The sequence below is a fragment of the Trematomus bernacchii genome, unplaced genomic scaffold (genome assembly GCF_902827165.1).
Source record: "Trematomus bernacchii unplaced genomic scaffold, fTreBer1.1, whole genome shotgun sequence".
NCBI lineage: Eukaryota > Metazoa > Chordata > Actinopteri > Perciformes > Nototheniidae > Trematomus > Trematomus bernacchii.
Window position 1 is genome coordinate 21,368,882 of NW_022987564.1, and position 25,430 is coordinate 21,394,311.

The following is a 25,430-nucleotide window of genomic DNA, read 5'->3' on the forward strand; positions in this document are numbered from 1 at the left end:
ATTTTCTGATAAGGATGTGGTTTGTAAAGCATGCTGGAGAATTCAAAAGGGTTTGCAGGACGCTGATCATTCACTGATCACGTTTAAATATCAATGCTGCTGCTCTAGTTTGATCAAATAGACTGCAAAGTCTAGAATAAAGAACAAGGTTTTAACCCAAAAGCAAGCACTGAATATGCAAAATGTTTATAGAAACATGCAAAAAAAACAACATGAAAAGACGGATGGTTTTAAAATGCCCTGGTTTTTTAACATAGCATCCTGAAGCAACATTATGCTTTGACTCAAATATTGACTACTAACATGACATATTCTGATAACATCTCTACCGTCACTTCCTCTCAGCCATCATATCAAATAATCAGATGTTACACCCTTGAAATGTGGTTTTAAAAAATGACCATCAGCAGAAAAAGATATCAAAGCAGAACATGATGACGCTTTATAAAACAAAACCGAAGTGTTTGGATTTAACCTTTAACTTTACTTTCTGAGGAATGGTCAAAGTATGTTTTTGACTAGAAAATGACAGATCAGCCACAAAACGGATACTCATCACTTGTTCCAGTGTTTATGATGTTAGAGTAACATCATTCAATTTGGATAATATTGACATTTAGTATTTAGCCCTTACTAACTTAGTCTTTGTTATTAATACCGCTTTCACAGTTTACATTTGGCAAGTCGAAAGCTATGAAATTGCGAAATTGTCAAGTGTAATGTTTCCAGGAAGTATTTTAAACAGTTTTCAATCGGATATCTGGTTTGATATTCACTGTAGCCCGTTTGAAAAATATGCCAATGTAACAATCTTTACAACATTCCTTTGACTCCTCCCATCTACCAATCTAGTCTACACAGTTTTATTTAATGTAACCAAAATAAATGTTGTTATTTATGGTCAAATATAAAAGGCCTCAACACAGACAGACATTCAGGCAGACTCATGTTTCTTGTGGAACTGGGAATAATATACATCTTTCTGTGGAGGTTAGCCAATCAGCAACAAGCCTCTGGGAAAGTGTTCAATACATATGTGCCAACATTAAAGTCTGTATCTCTTTATGTTCAGAGCACTGGAACCTCAACATGTGGAGGAACATTATGTTCAGAGCACTGGAACCTCAACATGTGGAGGAACATTATGTTCAGAGCACTGGAACCTCAACATGTGAAGGAACCTTATGTTCAGAGCACTGGAACCTCAACATGTGGAGGAACCTTATGTTCAGAGCACTGGAACCTCAACATGTGGAGGAACATTATGTTCAGAGCACTGGAACCTCAACATGTGGAGGAACATTATGTTCAGAGCACTGGAACCTCAACATGTGAAGGAACCTTATGTTCAGAGCACTGGAACCTCAACATGTGGAGGAACCTTATGTTCAGAGCACTGGAACCTCAACATGTGGAGGAACATTATGTTCAGAGCACTGGAACCTCAACATGTGGAGGAACATTATGTTCAGAGCACTGGAACCTCAACATGTGGAAGAACATTATGTTCAGAGCACTGGAACCTCAACATGTGGAGGAACATTATGTTCAGAGCACTGGAACCTCAACATGTGGAGGAACATGTTCAGAGCACTGGAACCTCAACATGTGGAAGAACATTATGTTCAGAGCACTGGAACCTCAACATGTGGAAGAACATTATGTTCAGAGCACTGGAACCTCAACATGTGAAGGAACCTTATGTTCAGAGCACTGGAACCTCAACATGTGGAGGAACCTTATGTTCAGAGCACTGGAACCTCAACATGTGGAGGAACATTATGTTCAGAGCACTGGAACCTCAACATGTGGAGGAACATTATGTTCAGAGCACTGGAACCTCAACATGTGGAGGAACATTATGTTCAGAGCACTGGAACCTCAACATGTGGAGGAACATTATCTTCAGAGCACTGGAACCTCAACATGTGGAAGAACATTATGTTCAGAGCACTGGAACCTCAACATGTGGAGGAACATTATGTTCAGAGCACTGGAACCTCAACATGTGGAGGAACATGTTCAGAGCACTGGAACCTCAACATGTGGAAGAACATTATGTTCAGAGCACTGGAACCTCAACATGTGGAAGAACATTATGTTCAGAGCACTGGAACCTCAACATGTGGAGGAACATTATGTTCAGAGCACTGGAACCTCAACATGCCGAGGAACATTATGTTCAGAGCACTGGAACCTCAACATGCCGAGGAACATTATGTTCAGAGCACTGGAACCTCAACATGTGGAGGAACATTATGTTCAGAGCACTGGAACCTCAACATGTGGAGGAACATTATCTTCAGAGCACTGGAACCTCAACATGTGGAAGAACATTATGTTCAGAGCACTGGAACCTCAACATGTGGAGGAACATTATGTTCAGAGCACTGGAACCTCAACATGTGGAGGAACATGTTCAGAGCACTGGAACCTCAACATGTGGAAGAACATTATGTTCAGAGCACTGGAACCTCAACATGTGGAAGAACATTATGTTCAGAGCACTGGAACCTCAACATGTGGAGGAACATTATGTTCAGAGCACTGGAACCTCAACATGCCGAGGAACATTATGTTCAGAGCACTGGAACCTCAACATGCCGAGGAACATTATGTTCAGAGCACTGGAACCTCAACATGTGGAGGAACATTATGTTCAGAGCACTGGAACCTCAACATGCCGAGGAACATTATGTTCAGCGATGAGTCCAGATTCTGCGTAAGGCACTTGGATGGTAGGGTCACAGTGTGGAGAAGACGCAGGGAACGCTTTGCTTATTGCTGCACCGATAGAGGAGGAGTGGAGAGGATGGGATGGCCTACCTGCAGTCCTGACCTCAACCCCATTGAACACTTGTGGGATCAACTTGGCCCTGCTGTCCGTGCCAGAGGGACCAACACAACAATGCTGGTTGAAGAATGGGATGCCATCCCACAGCAGAGTGTGAGCAGGCTGGTGACAGCATGAGGAGGAGAGGCTGTTGTGGCTGTGTTTGGTTCTTCCACACGCTACTGAGGCTGCTTGTTAAATGAATACATTTGTATCAATAAATTGTTTCCAATATGTCTGGTTTTATCAGACTTCAATCATCCAATCCACCAAACAACACCAAACAAGAGTCAACAGAAAAAAGCTGTTTGGCATTGGCAGAGGAGATTTGTCACATTTGTCATGGGCGCAGCCCACATACTTAGCTCTGCTGCTCATCCCACAAATGCAAGTTCCTCACAAATGTGGTACCGTTGGAAAGGTAAGAAAACAGGCTTCCCAACAGTATAATATTTATTGCCAAAAAACATTGCTACAACAAAGAAATAATCTACCAAACACAAATGTCCTTACTTTTTCTTTTAATTTAATTTTTATTATTGTATCTTTTAAAAATGTAACTTGTGTATTACTTGACACTGCTCCTTGAACAAAATCATTTCCCAATTTTGGAATAAATAAAGTATCTTATCTATATATCTAAACAAGTCATCAAACATTTTCAACAACGTTTGAGGAAGAAAAGTTATTCTCCAACTTTTATTTTGATACTGAGTCAACCCGTGCAGCACACTCCAAACAACAACACTGCTTAAAGTATCACTGAAGCCTAAAAAGCTAATTAACATTTTTGTTTAAATCAAAGTCATCTTACCTATATTTATTTTCTCCTGTTTTAATTTGCATCTTTGTTATTGAGGTAATCCAAAAGTAACATAAACATATCAATTGAAGTTGCTTTCTTATTTTGATGTCTGGATTATACTAGATCTTTTAACAAAACAGTCAAAATGACCCTCCCAACCCTGACAATAACATACAGTATTTTCACTACTGTAGTTCAGGCCTGAAATGATTATTGTGACACGCTGATATTTGCTTTACTGCTTCCATCAAACCAAATCTAGTAATGGTACAATGTTGGATCCTTTTTCATTTTGGAATCTCTCTGACCTTTTTTAGCATTATTCTTTTTGTACAGTTTCCCCTTCTGAGTGATTCAGGACAGTTCATTTTCTCATGGTTGCCTTTATTATATAGGTTTTAATGTGAGGACAGCTAGAATGATTGGAAAAAGAGAAGTCAAAATGGCATGCATCAAAGGGTTTACATCACAATCAAATAGCATCTCACACAAAGGAGATCTGTTTCTCACAGATCCATCTTTTAGATCCATTGTTGGTTTGTGTCCATGTTCCGTCCAGATCTACATATGCTGTGGACAGAGCCCCGTGCAGAGGTTTTATGTCCAGGCCACTCTTCCAGGCACTGTAGAAAAAGCACGGAACACAAAAGATTATATTTGATAAAGAAGCAGTTCTTGTTTATTTATCAGTTCATTGCTTTTTATTAATTCTACCGTGTTGTGTAATGTCTATTTATACTGTTCATGCTCACTGCTTGTAGCACTTCAGGATTTGAAATCAAATATGAAGTACTTTATAAATGGAACCCATTATTATTATATTATTATTATTGTGAGTGCAATGTCTTGTAAATGTAATTTAAGAATGACACTTAAGGGACATGTTGACTTCATTAGGGTCTTGCACTTGGTACACCTCAGAATAGAAGATTTGATTTCAACTTCATTATCCATGGTGGCAAAAGCTGAGGTCAGTCGCTCAACCTCTTTCAATGTTGTATGTACAAAACATAACTGGCAAATCCTGCTTTTAGGTATGAGCCATGTGGTGGCACAACATCATTTCAATTGTACAGAGTGTGTACATATAGTGCACAGAAACAAAGTAATGCTGGCTTCAGCCCAACAGAGTCATACATCGTGTTGTTGTGATGTCATCTTTAAACCATGGGTTGAATTGAAGCAGTGCTAATACAAATTGACAATATTCAATTATATACAAATTCCAAGTTGAAGGATTAATTATCATTAACAGGGATTTCTTTCTAGTATTTAAATGTTATATTAAGATACATTTTTTATATTATTAATATATTAGTAAAAATAATACAAGTATAATCTAAATGTTTCTTACCTGAATGTGGGATGTAAGCCGTCCACCCATTTCCATTCATCAACCCAACGCTTTTTGTTTGTCACTGCCCGCAGACCGATCCAGGAAGTTTCAGCTTTACTCAGTTCACTAGTAAAATCCTGAAAATGTTGCAAAAACAATCATCATTTAAAATGTACTGACAATTATAGTGAACAGCTTAACCAGGACTTTTAAAACAATTGCAACAACTAAAATAGTCATATTAGGAAAATCTTTACAACATATCTAATGAATGTATATGCACTCAAGTTTGTTAAAGTGAAAAAGTAAGTTTGCAAATGATATCCAGGTATCAAAAGAAAACGTGTTTTGTTTTTCTAATCTATTTTTACCAGACAACAGCATGATTTTGTATAATTATATATTTACTGTTATCAGATCTTCAAATGCAATCTAAATAATACAATCAAACAATGTTTTTGGAGTAAAACATATTTTAAATGTTTTGACTAAAATACATTGAAGTGAAAGTATGACGTGTCACAAATACTGTATAAAGCTCAGAGTCATCAAAGTCAAAGTGATTAGCTGCATGTATCAAACATCTTGCACTCTTACACTGCACATGCAAAGACTTACATTACCTCACAAACACTCACCTGTTCTTCTTTGCTGCCTATTATCACCAGTTCTGCTCCTCTCTCCAGACAGTCTCTCCTGCTCTCTGTCCAGTTCTTCACCTCAGTAGATTTGAAGTAACAACGGCATCCTAATCTCCTCCATCCTGTCTGGTTATTTGTATCCGAGCAGTAACTGTTCTTCAGCTTGTCAACACTGGTCTGCAGCTCCTCAACACTGGTCTGCAGCTCCTCATTTCTGGTCTGCAGCTCCTCAATTTTGGTCTGCATTGAAATATCTGGTAATAACCAAAACAAAACGATTTTAACATCAAACCAATATCTTGAATGCCCTGATCATTAGAGTAAAGAGGAGGAACTCACGGAGTGTGGACAGGACAATGACTCCAACCAGCAGCAGGAGACACAGCAGACCTAAAGTCAGTGCAGCAGCTCTGACGCGGGTTCTTTGGACGGATGGAGGATGATTTTCACTGCGTGCTCCTGGAGGTGCAAAGTACACATAGAGCACATTTTGATAACAAATGTTTGGAGTAGCTATTGGGCTTCTCCTCCTTCATGTCAGCGTATTCTCCACCAACAAGATAGAAGTTGGAAGTGAGAAAATAATGCCAGCCAAGTGCAGGCAAAACTCCCCAAAAAGACAAATAGGTGACCTCAATGTCAGACAGCAGCTTCTCAGGCATAAAAACTGAGCATTAATACTTGATAATGATGCCAAATGTGAGCTATGTGTTCATTGTTAATCACATTGATAAAATGAGAAACAAAGCGTCACTTTTTTGTGTGTTCAACATAAAGGTTAAGCATATATATTCATGGTTGATTGCACCTGTTGCAAGATGCTTTGGACTAAAACGTCAACTAAACTAAATGTAATGTTATATACAATTAATCAAACCTCAACGTGGGACAAATTCACAAACAGCAAGGTTTTTTGGGTTATGGCCTAAGAGGTCTCCACACACTAAACATATTTGTATCAATTGTTTCCTGCTTTGTGGGTACACTTTCTAATGTTAAGATATTTCACTTTCATCATGGTATTTTAGATATGCTTGATTTGTCAATTTGCTGTTGTGAATAAACTACAGGACGAGAAATCAGTAGTATACATTTGGAGCTCAGTGTGCGACCACATGTGATCCAACCCTTATGTTACAGTGAGTGCATTTTAATATTTCAAAGGTAATCTTTGTCACACATTCATTAATAATTAAAAGGATAATCGTAAAAAGAAAAGAACATATAAATACATGTCTAACTATTAATTGCTTAAGTGTAAAGGTGGTCAAATGTATAACAGTGTAAAACGTGTCAGATGTAAGGCAAACTACAAATTAATCTTATACAGGCTTTGAAGTACATAGTCTTTAAGACATGTACAAATTGTGTACAGTATTTTATACCTACGTACCTCCATCCTGTTTGAGAACTCGATCTTCGGTGCCCGCACTATCGTAGATGTCGACAAGTCTCTCCTCTCTCTGTCCCCTGTCCTCTCTCGCTCCCTTGGTGTATCTCACATTCAAGTTTATGTCATCATAAATGTTGGAAGACATTTGGCAAGAAAAAACGAAAAAGTCCAATGCTTTTGCTCTGTGTTCAACAAGAAGTATGGAGTAGCATGAATATATGGTCAAAACAAATTGTGTAACTACGATATTTTCAAACTTCCTTTGAGCTTATGAAACCCGTCCTCAGTCAACATGCAAGTATGAAAGCTGATAACCTTGATTTTCTGATAAGGATGTGGTTTGTAAAGCATGCTGGAGAATTCAAAAGGGTTTGCAGGACGCTGATCATTCACTGATCACGTTTAAATATCAATGCTGCTGCTCTAGTTTGATCAAATAGACTGCAAAGTCTAGAATAAAGAACACTGAATATGCAAAATGTTTATAGAAACATGCAAAAAAAACAACATGAAAAGACGGATGGTTTTAAAATGCCCTGGTTTTTTAACATAGCATCCTGAAGCAACATTATGCTTTGACTCAAATATTGACTACTAACATGACATCTTCTGATAACATCTCTACCGTCACTTCCTCTCAGCCATCATATCAAATAATCAGATGTCATATGGGATTAGTTTTGTGTCATAAAGGTAAAGCAACACTTTCTCAGAATCAAGCAAAACTAAGAGTTTAAGAGAAAAAGAAACTGAGTCAAGCAAAATCTATTTAATTTCAAAAATAAAACTATAAGTTGCAAACAAATCATTTGTGTAATCATGTAAACTATAAGTATTTTTTCTTTGTTTTAACATATATTTTTGTTTGCAGTTCTCTTTGCTTCTTTCTCAATGATCAGACTTTTGCTCTCGCTGCAGCTCTCTCTTTTGGCTCCTTCATTTTTTGTTTTTTGATTTTGACACAAACGTCCCAGGTGGGCGGGACTTTCAGGGGTGCGTCCCCATTGGCTACTCAGTTTTTGAGTGACAGCCCACTACACCACAGATCATACAGTGCAACTCATGCAGCAAACTCCAGAGTCCACTCAGCCACGTTAGTGTTGGTGTCTCCTGGGGAGTTTCATGAAAATATCTGACTTATCTTATGGATTGCTGTGCATTATACTTGTGTTGTGTAGTTTATACTTTATTCCAACTTTAAATATTTTAATACCTGAACACCTGAACACACTGCTGCTGTAAAAATAATTTCCCAATTTGGGATTGATAAAGTGTCTGTCTATTTATTTATTTTATATATTAAAAAAACACATCTATGTATTTTCAAGCTAAAGGTGATACACATTATAAACTGTATACTGTTATTTTTTCAAAGACATGTTACATTTCAAAAGCATATATTGCTATGTTTAGGACAAACAATTATAGACTGCTTTAATTGAACAAATTCTACAATATAAAAGTGGCAGATTTGCTTTATTAAAGAGACCAGACCTAGGTTGCATACCAACACAATTAGGAACATGCTCACATCTTACTATGTTGGTCTGAAGAGCTGAAGCATTTATACACAATGGATAAAAACTGTGTTGTCTCATTCTATATCATGTGAGAAAATGATATACATTTAGCATTAAAAACTCGACATACTATTCCTAGCCTGAGGAAGATATGAATAATCAACAGATTTGAATGGAATCTCTAACATTGTCATGTATAATAAAGACAAAAGAGTAATTATACAAATTACATTTATTGAAATTTGAACCAGAAGATGAAGTCTCAAAGAATGTTTTAAATAAAGGACATAAAACAAAAAGGTGGATAATAATCAAATCTATTAAATGTATATGTAAAGACATTTGGTCAAATGAAATGACACTGAGCAAGTGATAACAGAAGCTGGTGCAGGTCTTTCTTCATGCCCCCTCAGTGGATCTGATGTTGTCCCCTCAGAGGAAGTGGGAACACGGGATAAGACCTCTGGACGCCACGCTGTCTCAATGATCCACACTGTTAATATGAGAGGAAAATAAATGTTTTAGGAAATGAAAAATATGAAGTTAACAAATAAAACTCAGCTCAGGGGCATCATGGACGGTAGGTTTTCCTACTAAGTTAACTCAGCCTCCATTGATTTTCATATCAAATGAGCGTGTTAATAAAATAAGCTATCATGGCTTATACTTGCATATCTAAACAGAATCATGAAAGCCTGTTGGTAGAGTCAGGCACACGAGTCCGTTTGAGTGTGTGTGCCGGTGTCTGAACACTCACTCACTGCTAGCTATGTAGCTAACTGTAGGCTACTTAGCTTGCATTGTTATGGATCTAAAGGTAGCAAAAGCTAACTCTCATAGCACAGCTTTTCCTTATTTCTCACTTAACACAATAAAGAAACAGACCGTATAGTACAGCACAAACAACACAAATGATCAATACTTACATATATTTTCACTTGTAGTATTATAATAATTTAAATGCTGGTTCTTCTGGGGGTGTTCTGTCCATGCTCAGCTACCACAGCTGCACTGTCCAATCGCCGGAGGACTGAGTAGCCAATGGGGACGCACCCCTGAAAGTCCCGCCCACCTGGGACGTTTGTGTCTGAATTGAAAACAAAAAATGAGGGAGCGCAAACGAGAAGAGCTGCAGCGAGATCAAAAGTCTGATCATTGAGAAAGAAGCAAAGAGAACTGCAAACAAAAAGAGGTGTTAAAACAAATAAAAAATACTTATAGTTTACATGGTTACACAAATGATTTGTTTGCAACTTATGTTTTTATTTTTTAAATTAAATGTATTTTGCTTGACTCAGTTTCTTTTTCTCTTAAACTCTTAGTTTTGCTTGATTCTGAGAAAGTGTTGCTTTACCTTTATGAAACAAAACTAATCCCATAATGTTACACCCTTGAAATGGGGTTTTAAAATATGACCATCAGCAGAAAAAGATATCAAAGCAGAACATGATGACTCTTTATAAAACAAAACCGAAGTGTTTGGATTTAACCTTTAACTTTACTTTCTGAGGAATGGTCAAAGTATGTTTTTGACTAGAAAATGACAGATCAGCCACAAAACGGATACTCATCACTTGTTCCAGTGTTTATGATGTTAGAGTAACATCATTCAATTTGGATAATATTGACATTTAGTATTTAGCCCTTACTAACTTAGTCTTTGTTATTAATACCGCTTTCACAGTTTACATTTGGCAAGTCGAAAGCTATGAAATTGCGAAATTGTCAAGTGTAATGTTTCCAGGAAGTATTTTAAACAGTTTTCAATCGGATATCTGGTTTGAGATTCACTGTAGCCCGTTTGAAAAATATGCCAATGTAACAATCTTTACAACATTCCTTTGACTCCTCCCATCTACCAATCTAGTCTACACAGTTTTATTTAATGTAACCAAAATAAATGTTGTTATTTATGGTCAAATATAAAAGGCCTCAACACAGGCAGACTCATGTTTCTTGTGGAACTGGGAATAATATACATCTTTCTGTGGAGGTTAGCCAATCAGCAACAAGCCTCTGGGAAAGTGTTCAATACATACGTGCCAACATTAAAGTCTGTATCTCTTTCTCTCTCTGTCTAGGGACCAGGTGGTCCAGTCGGGGACACAGGTTTACCAGGACCTCAGGGGTCCCAAGGACCACAGGGACCGAGTGGACGCTCCATCATGGGGGGCCCAGTAAGACACACACACACCCAGCTCCCTGCCTCACTATAGAACTGAGGTCATCAGCTGTATATACCTGATACTACCCCCACTCTTTTGCCTATATTTAACTATTTAACAATGTTTTCTCATGTTTTCTGTACTTTTGGAGAACATTTGTTTTACAGAATAATATAGCTGCCCTGACAGTTTGTTTTTTAATTCAGATGTGATTCAGTATTTGTAAAAATGTCTTCATGATTGCAAATATGTTGTTTAGTAATTCCATGATATATCAACCATATACATACTGTACCATTTTTTTTGTGCAGGGTGCTCCAGGAGAGGGAGGACAGAAAGGTGAAGCTGGACCACAAGGAATACAGGTAAAATAGAAATTGCAAACACAACATAAAAGTTGTCCATTGAAGCATGTTTGGTATCATTTTGGTCAAGGTGAGAAAACTTATACTGTGGGATTATTGTGTCATTTCCAGACATCCATTTGATAAAGAATACTATTGTGTTAGGTCTGCATGATCAACATGTGAATCATACATCTGAATAAAGTACCTAGAAAATTCCTACCATTTTCTCAAAGACGTTTGACTGTTTTAGTTCTAGATTGAAATGAATTATCATTGTGTTGACGTAACATTAAACCGTGTGCTGTTGTCTGTTGCTTGCACAGATCCACCCACAAGTCATTTCTGCTCTACAGTATATTACCACCAACATGACCACCAACATGACATTTTGGAAGGAAATTGTTGTCAGATTTTGAATAATGGTGCCATTTGCAAAAGTCGATTTCTGTTGTTCAAATCTATTTCTTTTCCCTGAGTGACTCGGCAGAAGGAATTATGCTTACAGAGTTTGTGCAACAACAGTTTCAAACGGAACAGATCAATATTTTCCTTTGTTTCGGTCCCAGCCCGAAGTGAACTCCGGACATTAAAGTGACATGGTTCATCGTATTCTTAGTGGCATTCATGTAAAGATGAATTTGATCAGAAGCATTATTACTACTCTTATTTTTCTATTTATTTAGATATGACAGCTCTAATGTTATATATTATAAAATGTACTTAAAAATAAGATTCTTTTTTTTCTTATAGTCCTGGTAATTATTCATCAAACATTTTGACACAGTTTCCACTCAGTCACATGAGTCAGGTTATTGTAATATTCCTGTAATTGGTTGAATGTGTGTATATTGAGCCTGTGTGAGTGTGACCTTCAGTGACCTCTGCTCTCTGTTTCAGGGAGTTTCTGGCAGACCTGGAGCTCCAGGCCGAGAAGGACCTGCAGGAGTCAGAGTGAGTCAATAACTACTGCAGCAGTGTCCATAGACTGATATGCCAGGTCACAGTCAGTCTGTTAGATTAGATTGAGTCAAGGCTGGGAAATATCAGGAGCAGCACCTTCTCACATACTGAATACACCTGAACGCCCACATGTTTTATTCTAACCTGCTTGTGTTTTGCTCCCCCTCAGGGCCTGCTAGGCAAAGAAGGCTCCCAGGGCAGACCGGGCCCCTCAGGAACTATTGTAAGTGATTATTAAATGTTGTCTTTGTCAGCTTATTCAGACAAAGGTGCCTCCAAGTTCACCTTCTGGAAACCTGACGGTGGATTTGAATTGGAACTGCAGACTTGATGCTGTTTTCTCGTCTTTTTTTAACATCACACCGATCCATTGGAACCAAAATCCTGTAAACCACCATGAACTTCTTATGTTTGGCATTTTATTCAACACTCTTATAAAAACATGCAACGATATAAACTATTTTGAATCACAAATTAATATTGATCCTACTTTGGTCACTTATTAAGCAGTTCACATCCACTAAGTGCGCAAAAAGCTAGTGAATGTTAGCAGTTAAATGCATATATGGATGCATGCATAAAATAAATACAAATATTAAAATTGACCTGGATGTGATTAGCAGGCTAATATGTTAAACAAAATGAAAAACACCATATGTATGTTGCATTTTTTTGTAATCAATGCAGCTGATTTCTTCAGTAAACTTCATAAACATATATAATAATACAAATAAAAACAGTTAAACAATATGTCAGCCTGAACTGAGTGTTAATTATGATGTTACTACTTGTAGTGAGGTAAGATATATAAAATGTCTATCTTCACACCCAGGGGCATGTGAATAAAAGCAGTATATTTAAGTTGTTTTATCTTCACTTGTGTGTTCTTCTTTTGACCGGCCTATAAAGTGTCCTCTGATCCTGAATCTTCCTCATCATATCTGTCTGTGTCTCTTCAGGGGACGCCAGGAGCCCCGGGGTCCCAGGGTAACCCCGGCTCTCCAGGGAAACAGGGAGAACTGGGCCCCCCGGTGAGTGTGTCTGTCTGCTGACCCCAGTGAGGGTTCACACCTGAAGCAGGAACACATGGTTTCATGTTCTCCCTTATCCTTCTGACAAAAGCAGTTGTTGTAAATATCCAGGAGGCAGGAAGTGGTGTCAGTCAGGCTTCACAGAGTCTGTCAAACACACAGAGGGGTTAGAGTAAGGGTCTGTCAGCAGGATTAACCTCTTCCTGTCCAGCCACATGTCACACACACTCAAATGTGGGCCAGAGAGCCGTGTTCATGAAACCTGAGGAGATCACCTCAAGTCAGAGCCTTCCTTCCTAAAACTGTTCTTTGACAGTTTTACTAATCCTACTAAAGAAAGCCCTGCTTCCTGTTCTCAGCAGTTACTCCCATTACCACTCTGAACTTTCACAGGATGAATGCCTACAACTAAATATGTCTCCAATTTGGTACATCAATTACAGTTTGATCCAATAGTCTCATATATCATTAAGAACATTGAGATTTAAGGTGTCTAAACTTAGAATATGTGTATATGTGTTTACAGAAAGGTGGGAGGACTACAGAGAGCCTCACTAATGACCACACCATCTTATATTAAATGTCTTAATGTCAAGTTCAGCTTTTGGACACGGATCTGTTTGAATTAGATTGTCTGTTGAATGCAAACCATTTCTCATACCCTCCACTAAAGGTCCAACTGTAATGTGCTGTGATGGACAAAAACGTATACTTGCACAGACGTACCATTAGTCAGTGCTTAAAATGTGTGTGTTTGAAGCTTATTTAACTTATCATCTGTTTTTTGTTGGTTTGTTTTCACATGGAATTCTTATAAAACCCTCAAATGTTAAACAGACAACTTAATTAAGTACATTTTCCTGATAGGAACAAATGAATACATTGTCAACTAAATGAGTGGGGCTCTAAATGAATCCAAGTACAGTAAAGCAGAGAGGACACAGGAGGAACATACATATGCAGACGTATACCTGAGCAATGAACAGTTATAACTCTGAACAGGTTGTGTTGCGTTTAAGGTTAATGTCTTTTTGTTCCTTTTTTCATTGATTCTTTTCTGTTGCAGGGTGTTCTGGGAGGCAAGGGGGAGAAAGGTGAACGGGTAAGTGTAACGCATGTTTTAGAATGAAGAAACTCATGTGTACACACCAGCATAAACGAACAGGAGCAGGTCCAAGCTAAAAACTGTAAAGAAACATCGTTTTTTCACTACTCAGTAATGCATCCTCTACTTATGACTTGTTTTCAGATCAAATGTGAGATGTGCAGGTAGCAAGAATGCAAATACATGCCATAGAAAAACAAAGATGGAGGCAGACAAACATAGATACTCAAACTGCCTCAATCTTCTGTCACATTCTAGAAAGAGGAAACTAAATGCACCTGTGTGTGTGTGTGTGTGTGTGTGTGTGTGTGTGTGTGTGTGTGTGTGTGTGTGTGTGTGTGTGTGTGTGTGTGTGTGTGTGTGTGTGTGTGTGTGTGTGTGTGTGTGTGTGTGTGTGTGTGTACTCTTTAGTGATGTGAAGGCTGCGCAGAGTGTGTGTTGTGCTGTAACATGCCTGTGCTCTGTCAGTCACAGACCACAGCTCTCTGCCTGCGGTCTGTGGGACACTTCACTCAGGGTTAATAACTTCCCCATACTCTGAGCTGCTTCTTAAATAAAACCCACAGCGTATGGTTTTATAGTGCCTGTGTTCAAGAGGTGTTCAAACAGCTGACAGAAATATTACCCTCATGAAGCTCAAGCTTTACGTGTTGTGTATTGCACTGCATTTCAATATTCCTTATTTAATCAGATGTACCTGTTATTTATATACTTTTAGATTGCCTAAGGTGTTTTATGCCAAGTTTTCAGGGACCAAAGACATTTCACCAGATAAAACATAAGAGTACTTACGCAGGGTTGTTATCAGTGTTGCGTGTTTCTTCCTGTGAGGGCGATAACAAGATGTTCTGTGTCTGTGAGCAGCTACATGTGGGTATTTCCAAACCAAAGAGCTGCTGCGTTTTTCAGAACTGTTCAAATGTCTTTAACCCTTAAATGAGCAAGCACATAGGAATAATGAATGCCTTTTGTCTAATGCACCTTGGCACATTTCAAGATTTTTCTTCAAAATATGGCTTTCATTTTCCATTTTGCACTCTGCATCTCCTGTGGTACATTGCCCATTCAGGGTATACATTTACATATTTTTAAAGCCATATATTATCTATTTTACACCCATATTAAACTGTATAACACCCAAATGAACCACATATAACACCAACATTACACAAATATTAGACCATAATTAAAGCCTTAGTACACCCATGTTACACAGATATAAAACCAATATCACACTCATATTACACCATTATAACACAGATTTAAAATGCATATTACAATGACATTATACGTATGCTATTGACACAGCCTGCCACATGACTGTATCCTACAGAACACAGAAAACCATTTAAGGGTTCAAACGCAGGATGATGGTTTGTTGTTTTATCCTTTTCTTCAAGGGCATGTTCACCTGCAGATCGCTCGCACAGCATGTAGTCTGTTGCACATTCACCCATTGATTCATCTTTCATCAAATTAAAAATTAGATACAAATCAGAAAAAAAATGACTTAGCTTTTCTGTGTGTTTTGTTACCCTGTGGTTACAACATCAGCAACTAGGAGGAATATGAATGTAAGACGTTGATTCGGATGCTCCAACAGAACACAGAGGAATATGATTCAGAAAACATTCATACACAAACAAACGCATGGTGTCATGAATCAATAGTGCACTTCAGGCGCTTATATTTCAAATGTGTCTGTTAGAAAATATTCAGGACACCTCCGACTTTAGTAGTTAGATGACTCATTCATCAAAATGAGCAGAAGCTAATTACACATAATAACAGTGTTTCTGTGCTGTGTCTGCAGGGAGACCTCCAGTCCACAGCTTCAGTTCAGACCATCGCCAGGACGGTCTGTGAGCAGCTCATTGAGAGTGAGTACACACACACACACACACACACACACACACACACACACACACACACACACACACACACACACACACACACACACACACACACACACACACTTACTGTGCGAGGACTCAGGGGGAGGGTTATGGTTAGAATCAGGTTGTGGTCATGGTCAGTGGTTAATCGGTAATAAGGAACTTTGCCAGTGTGGAAGTACACATCTGAGTGTTTGTCACCACTAGAGAGATTAAGGGAACTCATGGGTTCAGTCCTCATTAGCTCATTTATGTCTAGCCTAATGGTAACATACAGAACATTTAGCATGGATGTTTTTGAAAGAAAGAAAGAAACTTTTTAGTAGGGTAGTTTTAAAAAAATGGCCCAGTGACAGATCAGTGAATCAAATCAGGTTTGAGAATAAAAGCTAACAAATGACTAAAATGTTCCACGCAAGACCATGAAATCTAAATATATCATGATGTGGGGGAAAAGAAGAAGGCTCTCCTTAATTTATTTAGTTTCCCCTTTCTTTTTTCTCACATCCAGCCTGGTATTGCTTTGACCCTTCGAACATCCTCTCTCCTGAGATATAATAAACATAGTGTTAGCTCCTACAGAGCGGTGACCTCATTCCGTGAAGAAATATGTTTTTTGGCTTTGAAAAAGTTTAACGAAGATTGGGTACAAAATATAGAATACAAAGAGCAATCATTTAGCACGTGTTCTAGCTCGAGGTGTCAACAGTTTTACTGATGTGTCTTGGTGGTCCATGGAGAAAACACTTTTTGGGCTGCAGGGTTTTTTTGTGACAATGACCATGAAATGTAGAAAGCAAGGCTGAGTGGCGGATCCTATCCAGTTCTATAATAAGTCCATGACATTTAGCCACGCGTCACAGCCAGTTCCATGTATGACCTCCAGACATATCAAATCAAATCAAATCAAGTTTTATTTATAAAGCACATTTAAAAGCGATTTTTGGTCGAGCCAAAGTGCTGTACATGTAATAAAAACACATTACTACAATCACAATAAAAGACAATAAATTACAACAGATATATATTAAAAAAAACACGGGAAAAGTCAGGACAGGCAAGTCATATGTCTTGCAGGATTGTGACCTCCTTAATATTTCCTCCATCTTTTGAAATGCTTCCCTATCCTGTGTCCAGGCCACATGGCTCGCTACAACTCCATCCTGAACCAGGCGCCCAGTCCACCAGTGTCCATCCGCACGGCGCCAGGACCCCCCGGAGAGCCTGGCCGACAGGGGACCCCAGGGACTCAGGGAGAGCAGGGGCCCTCAGGAAGACCCGGCTTCCCAGGGCAGAACGGACAGAACGGGCAGCCAGGAGAGAGAGGTGAGGGGTCCTCAGAGGGACGAGTCACAGCCGGGTCAACACGGTTTCACATGCTCATACTGACGGATAAACTCGTATTCAGCAAGTCAAATCTTAAGTTTTGCTGCTTGAAAAGTTATATAAGTGCCTGTAGAGGTCCCTACCAAGAAACAAGGCACTGTGACCTTCAACTTCCTGGACTCTGAGCTGTTTCACTCCTTCCTCTGCAATATATCCTGCACTTCTATGGAAGCAGCACAATCATGGCGGAAATTAGGCTAACATTGTCTTTTTTGCAGTATAACATAGTTACAATGCCATATATTATTTAATACAAAAATAATATTTTTATAATCATTTTGAGGAGTGCAGAATTGAGGTTTTCCTACAACATCTGGTAAATCTGTTTATTTATGGCACACATTCATGAGTTATGAGTTATTATGATGAATACATCACTTTTTAAAGCTTTATGTTTATTTTAAGTACCATCGGAAATCTGACATTTCTGTTGTTACAGTTCGTGGCCATGATAAAAAAAAAGCCATTTATTAAAGAAAATGCCTTTTCAATATGATGCGGGGGGCAAAGGGTTGCATCCAAACTTCGTGGCTAATTTAAAGAGCATTTATGTAGCTCCTACATTAAGGTTACTTATACATATTATTAAACCGACGTTTTCAATAATCATTTATTTGAAAATGAGTGAACATGGATTTATTTATGTTAATTCATTTTTCTTTTTAAATGTAGACTTTATTTCCCATGAGTCAACACTATTTATAAGAGAGATAGCTTGTGACTTGGATTGTAATGTGTGTGTCTGTTTGTGTGTGTGTAGGTCAACTAGGAGAAAAGGCGGAGAAAGGGTCTCCAGGCGTTGGAGTCCAAGGCCCCAGAGGACCCCCAGGCCCCCCCGGTACATAACACCACACACACTGTTCACCATATGATATCTCTGCTCTCCCACACCACTTCTCACACTCTCCTTCTCCCCCCCCCCCCCAGGAACCGCGGGGCAGGGCAGAACTGGCAGCCAGGGCACCTCAGGCAGACCTGGAAATTCTGGAACTTCTGGGCGGCCCGGGGTCCCGGGGCCCGTCGGCTCCGCTGGGCCCCCGGGGTACTGCGACCAGAACTCCTGCATGGGCTATAACGTTGGAGGTACTGAGGAATGAATCAGACTACAAGGATAATTACAACTAACTTCCAACTAGTTTCCTAAATTATTTATAATTAAAAGTATTTTCTCTCTTTTTATTAGAAATAAGCCCCTGGTATTGTTATCATATCAGTTATTGTATCTAATCTGCTTTGTTAAATAACAGATGATAATTGACACATTTAGTCCCCCGTTCTCCTGTACATAATGTACCATGGTAATTGTAGAAAACATGTTGCTTGAAAGCCATCAGCTGTCTAAACGTGGATATTGTAAACAGTTTGACTGAGTATGAAAAGCTTCTGAATGCTGAGAGGACGTCTTTTGGATTGAAGGTCGTTGTGTTAAACGTTTAATTCAGTCGGTGTCTTTTCATGATGAAAAGCTGCCGTGAGTTAAACAGCTGCATGAAGTCACACAACCCCCCCCCCCAGGATACAGAAGGCTGCCTGTGTTCAGGGTGCATGTCTGAAATGCATGAGAACATTTTTCTTTCTGAAATGTGTATGATGAGCATCAAATATCATCATTTGTATTTATTTATTGTTTTAATAAGGGTCACTTCACCCAAATCCCAGAAAATAAAGATTGTTTCATTTCATGTCACTCGGTGTCAAACCAAACAAAGAAAGTCCAAATTGTTCTTGCAAGCGGAAACATATTTGTATTGTGAATTGGGTGAAGTAGCCCTTTAAGTTTGACACTGCATGGTCTTCTGCACAAACAGTAAGTGCTCGGGGAACAAATCAGTGCCTGAACGCTGCACCATGACACATGACGGAGACCGCCCTGTTAAATCACTCTGGGGGGGGTTTAGTCAGTTTACTATAAAGATGTGTCATGGGGGCTTTTCTATTTCATATAACACCATTTAATACAACAGAAATCAGCTAAAGAGCAACAAATGACTGCTAAATACACATAGATGTTGCTGCTAGCATATTTTTGTTTCTGTTACATTTGAACTTGCTCTCCAAATGAATGCATTTTAAGGTCAGGAAATGCTATTCTAACAGCTTCACAGTTCCTTTGAGCTCTCTACACATACACAAAACAGCAATACTGTCTTTGGAAATAAATTGATATCATTAACTCTGACCATTGTTAAGAAAACCCTACATGAGTCATCTTTTAAACGCATGATTGTGTTGAGCGTTAAAGTTGAGCCTACGTCATGTGAGTAATGTCTGCATGTTGAACCACTCATCTGTCTTTGTTTCTCCTTCTCTAATGTTTGTCAATGCTTGTTTACAACTTTTCCTCTTCATAACTTTCAGCATAGTCTTTTACTCAAAGCTGAGATGATTCACAAACTGTGACAACGACCACAGCAGGGATCCTTAGCTGAAACTGCTCTGCTTTCTACATACACACCATTTCATATACATGTAGAGTATTGTCTTTAAATAAAATGGTTACCAAGTGGTTTGTATAACACAACTTTAATGCGTAAAATTCATTCAAAACTAAATGGAAAATATGTTTAGTTTAAAAATAGTTTAGTTAATTAAACACATTTAACACATGTAGGCCTTTCTCAGTCTTAGGCTGGTGCCCCACGGGAACGAAAACGGGTTGTATCCGCATATTTCTCTTGCGTATAGCCCTTTTTGCCACACGAGGCCGTAACGAAACGATAGAAACGGACCCTGCAAACAACAACGGGTCCAAAGGTGGATAGATCTGGGAACGGAGCGCTCTGGGGGGTCATACGGCTCTGTGTGATCGCCTCTATACGATCATTTTGTGATAATGATGACGCAATAGCCCTGCCTCCCCCCACCTCTCCTGCTCACCCCCGCAAAAGTAAACTGCACACTGAATTCAGATTATTTATCTTTATCTCGATATGGACATAAACGCGAGTGAGATCTAATCTGACAGGACGGAGACACGCAGCTCCTCCCGCTGTGATGCAGCGGGAGCAAAACACACACTTCAAGTCAGATCATCACCCTTAGCTATTTTAATTACCTCTCAAACTACCTAAATTAGTTATAAATATGTTTATTTTTTACTGTCGGGTCACTCATTACTGGATCAGCTGCTGCATGAGACAGACACTGACGCTGTCAGAAGAGAGGAAAAAGAGAGGACAGGCTCCGTGTATTTTATTATTATATAGAGTCGTTATTCATTTGTTTTAAAGCTCAATAAATAACAAAGAAGACCTTTGACCGGCACTTTTATAATTTTGTCCGGAAGATTTAAACTTTTACACATGTTGACCGGCGAAAAACTCTGCCCGGTTCCCTCTGCCCCCACCACGGTGAATAAACAGAAGGGCAACCATGACGACCATGCTTCTTCGCTGCTTTTTGTGGAGGAAGTTACAGCGCCACGTACAGGCTCGGCATATGTACTGCAGCTTTTTCCAGCGGTTGGATCTAAACGGAGCTGTCTCATGTGAACAGACACTATCCGGTGTATATTGCGTGTGGACGGAAGCTTTTTGGCGATTGCGTTAATCCTATGCGTTTTGCCGTATGCGTTCCCGTGGGGCACCAGCCTGAGATTCTCAGCTTTAGGCCCATTGGTCGTTACTTAATACGAAACACAAACATGTAGTCTTATATGTTCAGTTCATTCCCTGTGCATTTCTTGGGGACTATTTTCAGAGGTGGATGTATCCACGTTTGGTGCTCTATCAGTGTGTGTAGCAGTAGGACGTTGGTGTGGGATTAAGAAACTAATAAACACACAATAGTTGTAAATTAATACATTTAGTGTTGGTTTGAGGATTTGAATGTAATTTGTTGAATATAAAAGAAATACAGACTATCACCAAATATAATTCAGAATGAGTTCCAGCTGATATTCTCTGATCTCGCTCTGACATGATCGTCCTCTCCTGACTTTCCTTCTAGATTACGATCACCCGGTGCCTCTGCTTTAGACCACAGTTGTACTGATTTATAATAAAAACATATTAATCCCATAACAGGTCCTAAAACCTCATCTGCACCACAATTTACGAAAATACATTTTGCACGATGTTTTAACCTTATCTAAATACCTTTCATTTGAAAAGCACCACTTGAAAACTTAAATTGTGACAAATTGAATGTAAATTAATAAATAACAGATCTAATAACTGCCTGGACTAAGAGACATTTGGACAAACATTAAGCTAAATTATTTCTACTTCTAATTTATCCCTCCCTTTAACCACTGCTTTCAGTCCCAAACAGTAACCCTGACTTAGTAACCCATGGTAACCCTTCGTAACCCTGACTCAGTAACCTATGGGAACCCTGATTCAGTAATGGTAACCCTTGGTAACCCTTGTCCCTCTGTCTCTCTTGCTCCTTCCTTCTCTTCCCGCCCCTCTCCCTGTCTCATTAACCCAATCAAACGCCAACAATCCGAAACATTGCTTCCTTTGGTGGCGGGTGGCGGCCATCTTTGTGTTGGGCTCTCACTGACTTTCTGCCCGTCTGATTGGTGTTCTGGCTGGGTCGCTTCCTGGTTGGTTGGAAAACGCAGAGGGTGAGGATGTCACTGACCAGGGCCCTGTCCCCGCAGTCCAACTGCCGCCCAACGTCTTCCAGAACTACGGCGAGGCGGAGGAGGACGACCCGTACCGGTACTACGAGCCCAGCTACCCGGCCCCTAGGCCTGTTGCCCCCGACGACCCCTCGCTCGCCCTGGAGGACATGGATCTGAGTTCCCCCGGAGTCCACCGCAGCAGGGGGAAGAGAGACGGGCCCAAGAGGAAACAAAAAAGAGCAGCGAAGACGCCGCCTGGACTAAGTAAATGAGAGGAGCTGATTGGAGGACGGAGGGCCGCTCCTTGTTTGTGATTGGGCGGTGTGGAGAAGTTAAGGACTAATCAACAAGTGCCTGATGTAGAGGATTTCTTACGAACATTATAAAGGGGGCAGGGTGGGGGTCAGTTTGGGACTATATTCACTAATCTATGCTATTGAATTATCTCTAAAACAGGTTTACGTTGTTTGAATTGATTTGTCTTATTTTTGTGTCACAGTTTCAGCCTAACTGGGATATATACTTTAACGGTTTCTCTGATCAAAGTCAAGTTTCTCAAACATTTTGTCCTTTAATTTTTGGGTTATTTGTTATGTACCTGGTTGGTTAAGTGCCTCCTAATAGTCCTGCGAGCATTGATGGCTGCTGTTCACAGAATGGATGGTTTACAGTGCGTTGAGTTAAAAGAGAAGAGGCTTTATTTGTGCGAACATTTACAAATATGTCATTTGTTACCTTGAAAAAATACAGATTTCTCTACGTTTGAACTGTTTTTGGAAACATGTGGGACATACTCAACAAAAAATCTAACATAGGACTAGACATTTTTATACATTTTATTATGGGAAAAAAATCCTATTATAAGTCCCATACCGACATGCTAACAGCTAATGTTAGCTCCATCTGTTGCTTCACATTAAAGATCTCTGGCAACTCAACCACCTACACAAGATTTACAGCAAATCAGCAGGAAGTGATCCAGAGTCTGAACCTGAGTCTTCACTCTTATTATGTTTCTGTTTCCTCCATGTGTTTGTTTCAAGGTTCCTAATAGTAGAACCCAGGTGATTTTAATCTTTACAAAAACAACAACAAAGAAGCAGTTATTTATGTTCATGTTTTTGTTCTCCATTTATCATGTGATGTATCATATTTTTAGTCTGATAGAGCCTTAGACACATTTTACATTTTAAGATCATTATTTTGTTTTGTTTTAGTCATATTCAGTTACAGTGTTACGCTCAGACTGATGTTGCTCTGTATTTGAGAAGGTTGATGAGAAGTTGTAAAAATGAGACAAAAACAGAGATATTATATTTCTGAGTAAATGTTTTTCAGTTTAGCTGTCAGGTTTGTGACAGAAGCTGTTTGTCATGGTGTTGTCCATGGAAAGAAAAATTAAACAAAGGAGTGATATGTTTTTGTATTTCTAAGACTTACAATCTGTTTTATTTTCTTTCTTTCTTTTTTGTTTGGATTTTGGATTTACCTTTCCAGGAGAAAATGAAAAGTGAAAAATAATCTAGTAACCATGTTCTAAGTGTCTGCTGTTTGTTCGACTTCAGAACAGGTGGATGAATAGATACGTCTAATTGCCAGGATCATTGCACTTTCCACCAGAGGCATAACTTCAACATCACCACGTTATAAATAAGACTGAAAATTCATTTGTAGTAAAAAAAAAAATGTAAAAGATAGAAAAAGGACATTACAGTATTTTAACAAAACGTTCTTAGGCTGGAGCCACACGGGAACGGTAACGGTCGTATCCGCTACAGTTCTCTATCATATAGACGGTTCGTCCACACGAGGCCGACAGGGAAACGCAGATAACGATAACGGGTCCCAAGGTGGGTAGATCTGGGGACGCAACGCTCTGGGGGGGGCAAACGGCTCCGTGTTTACGCCCTATACCATAATTTTCTGATAACGTTGAAGCAATAGCCCCGCCTCTACCACCTCTCCTGCTCAGAGATCAGCTGCTGGGCTGTCAGAAGAGGGGGAGGAAAAGAGAGGCTCCGTTTTGTATTCTTATGTTAATATAGAGTCGTTATCAATTTGTTTTAAAGCTCAATAAATAACAAATAAGACCTTTGACCGGCACTTTTCTAATTTTGTCCGGAAGATTTAAACTTTAACGGACATGTTGACCGGCGGAAACAAATTCTAATGGAAACTCTGCCGCACGGTCCCCTTGTCCCTTGGAAGAGGCGGAGAGGTGAGTGTTTTTCATCTGCTGGTGGACTACCGGAGAGGTTTACAGCAGGAGCAAAATAACCAGAGCCCTGCCTCTCCCCACCTCTGCTGCTAAATCCACCGCGGAGAATAAACAGAAGGGCAACCATGGCAACCATGCTAGGGAGGTCTTCTTCGCTGCTTTTGGTGCATTTTGTGGCGGAAGTACAGCGCCACTTACAGGCCCGGCATAGGCCTATGTACTACAGCGTCTCCAGCGGGTCGAGCGGTCTCGTGTGGACCCATTACTGGTGCCTATTGCGTGTGGACGGAATACTTTTTTGATATCGAATTCGGTTTGTTTGCGTTACCGTTCCCGTGTGGCTCCAGCCTTATAGAAAAGTGTGTGGATTCATGGGGAAATTAAAACTCACCTGAAGAAAACAGGAATGCTTCGCGTCTCTGTAACACATGTGGTGTTGCTCTACAGCCTCTTGTGGCAGGAGCGAGTATTACAGCAGCAAACACTGACAAATGATCCTGATAAACAATTCTCCTGCCAAAGCTTTTTGGTTCCCGCCTTTTAACATACAGAGAAGAAGTAGCTTAGAGAGAACATCAGATTCTGAGTCATTAAACACAAAGACCGGGAACAATCTTAGAAAATGGATCCCTAGAATGTATTGTTCCTCACTTGTCATAGATCTGCCTCTATTTGTTACATTACTATTAAGCTCATTTAAATCCAACCACATTCCATTTTGTTCAGCACAAAGCTCTTTGGGTCTCTGTTCACGTCAGTTAAATGAAGTCCAGCTTGGAAAAGTAGTGCTTTGTTTATCCACCTGTGGACATCTTGTTTTCTCTTTCAGAGCAAACTTTACCCAAAATGTTATTACACTTCAAATATCTGGGAAACCTGAGTTCAGAGTTTCTGAGCCTTCAGGTCAGCGAGGAGAAAATCAGGCCGAACCTCGAACCAGGTTATGTTTGAAAAGTAAAATAATGGGAGTAATACATTTTTTACTTGCTATTGATTTTCTCAGAACAATAAAACTGAAGTACAACCACTGCTGTTGTAGTTGTCGTCTCTGTGGACTTGGGGGGGGGGGGGGGGGGGGGGCTGATCAGCAAATCTGCTGTGTTCTGATCTGAGAGTGGCAGGAAGCTGATGGAGACAACTGGACAACTGCTACATTAGCCAATGATAGTGCAATATGGCTGCTTTCAACTATTTAAAAATGAAAATGATTTGCAGGGCTGAGAAA

At 39.5% G+C, this 25,430-nt stretch overlaps 2 protein-coding genes across 8 annotated transcripts in view; one reads left to right on the forward strand and one right to left on the reverse strand.

The window, feature by feature from the left end:
• Positions 1-23,696, forward strand: part of LOC117477954 (collagen alpha-1(XIV) chain-like) — a 206,395-nt gene extending 182,699 nt beyond the window's left edge. For 4 of the 6 annotated variants that reach the window (XM_034124781.1, XM_034124785.1, XM_034124783.1 and 1 more), the window contains 11 exons: positions 10,610-10,705; positions 11,005-11,058; positions 11,938-11,991; positions 12,170-12,223; positions 12,960-13,031; positions 14,098-14,133; positions 15,950-16,016; positions 17,169-17,357; positions 18,178-18,255; positions 18,345-18,500; positions 21,985-23,696. In XM_034124781.1, the coding sequence (XP_033980672.1) occupies positions 10,610-10,705; positions 11,005-11,058; positions 11,938-11,991; positions 12,170-12,223; positions 12,960-13,031; positions 14,098-14,133; positions 15,950-16,016; positions 17,169-17,357; positions 18,178-18,255; positions 18,345-18,500; positions 21,985-22,259 (1,131 nt within the window). In that variant the 3' untranslated portion in view covers positions 22,260-23,696. Of the gene's footprint in view, positions 1-10,609; positions 10,706-11,004; positions 11,059-11,937; positions 11,992-12,169; positions 12,224-12,959; positions 13,032-14,097; positions 14,134-15,949; positions 16,017-17,168; positions 17,358-18,177; positions 18,256-18,344; positions 18,501-19,775; positions 20,075-21,984 lie in introns of those variants that run through there. The other 2 variants (XM_034124782.1, XM_034124784.1) reach the window with 2 other exon arrangements.
• Positions 3,385-7,254, reverse strand: LOC117477956 (CD209 antigen-like protein E). Of its 2 annotated transcripts, XM_034124789.1 has the most exons (6): positions 7,009-7,254; positions 5,955-6,074; positions 5,844-5,869; positions 5,613-5,801; positions 4,993-5,111; positions 3,385-4,261 (listed from the first exon to the last, which is right to left on the reverse strand). In XM_034124789.1, exons 1-6 carry the CDS (start codon positions 7,151-7,153, stop codon positions 4,123-4,125), a joined length of 738 nt encoding a protein of 245 aa, XP_033980680.1. In that variant the 5' UTR covers positions 7,154-7,254; the 3' UTR covers positions 3,385-4,122. The 2 variants fall into 2 exon arrangements, with proteins under 2 accessions (XP_033980680.1, XP_033980678.1); XM_034124787.1 differs by having other exon boundaries at positions 5,613-5,869.
• Positions 23,697-25,430: the final 1,734 nt, after the last annotated feature.

Coding starts and splice junctions, on each gene's coding strand:
- LOC117477956 (XM_034124787.1), bottom strand. CDS start 7,153: ATGTCTTCCAACATTTATGATGACATAAACTTGAATGTGAGATACACC. Junction 5,112..5,612: donor TAGGCAGCAAAGAAGAACAG/GTGAGTGTTTGT, acceptor CAACATTTTCAG/GATTTTACTAGTGAACTGAG. Junction 4,262..4,992: donor GGCTTACATCCCACATTCAG/GTAAGAAACATT, acceptor CTTTTTCTACAG/TGCCTGGAAGAGTGGCCTGG.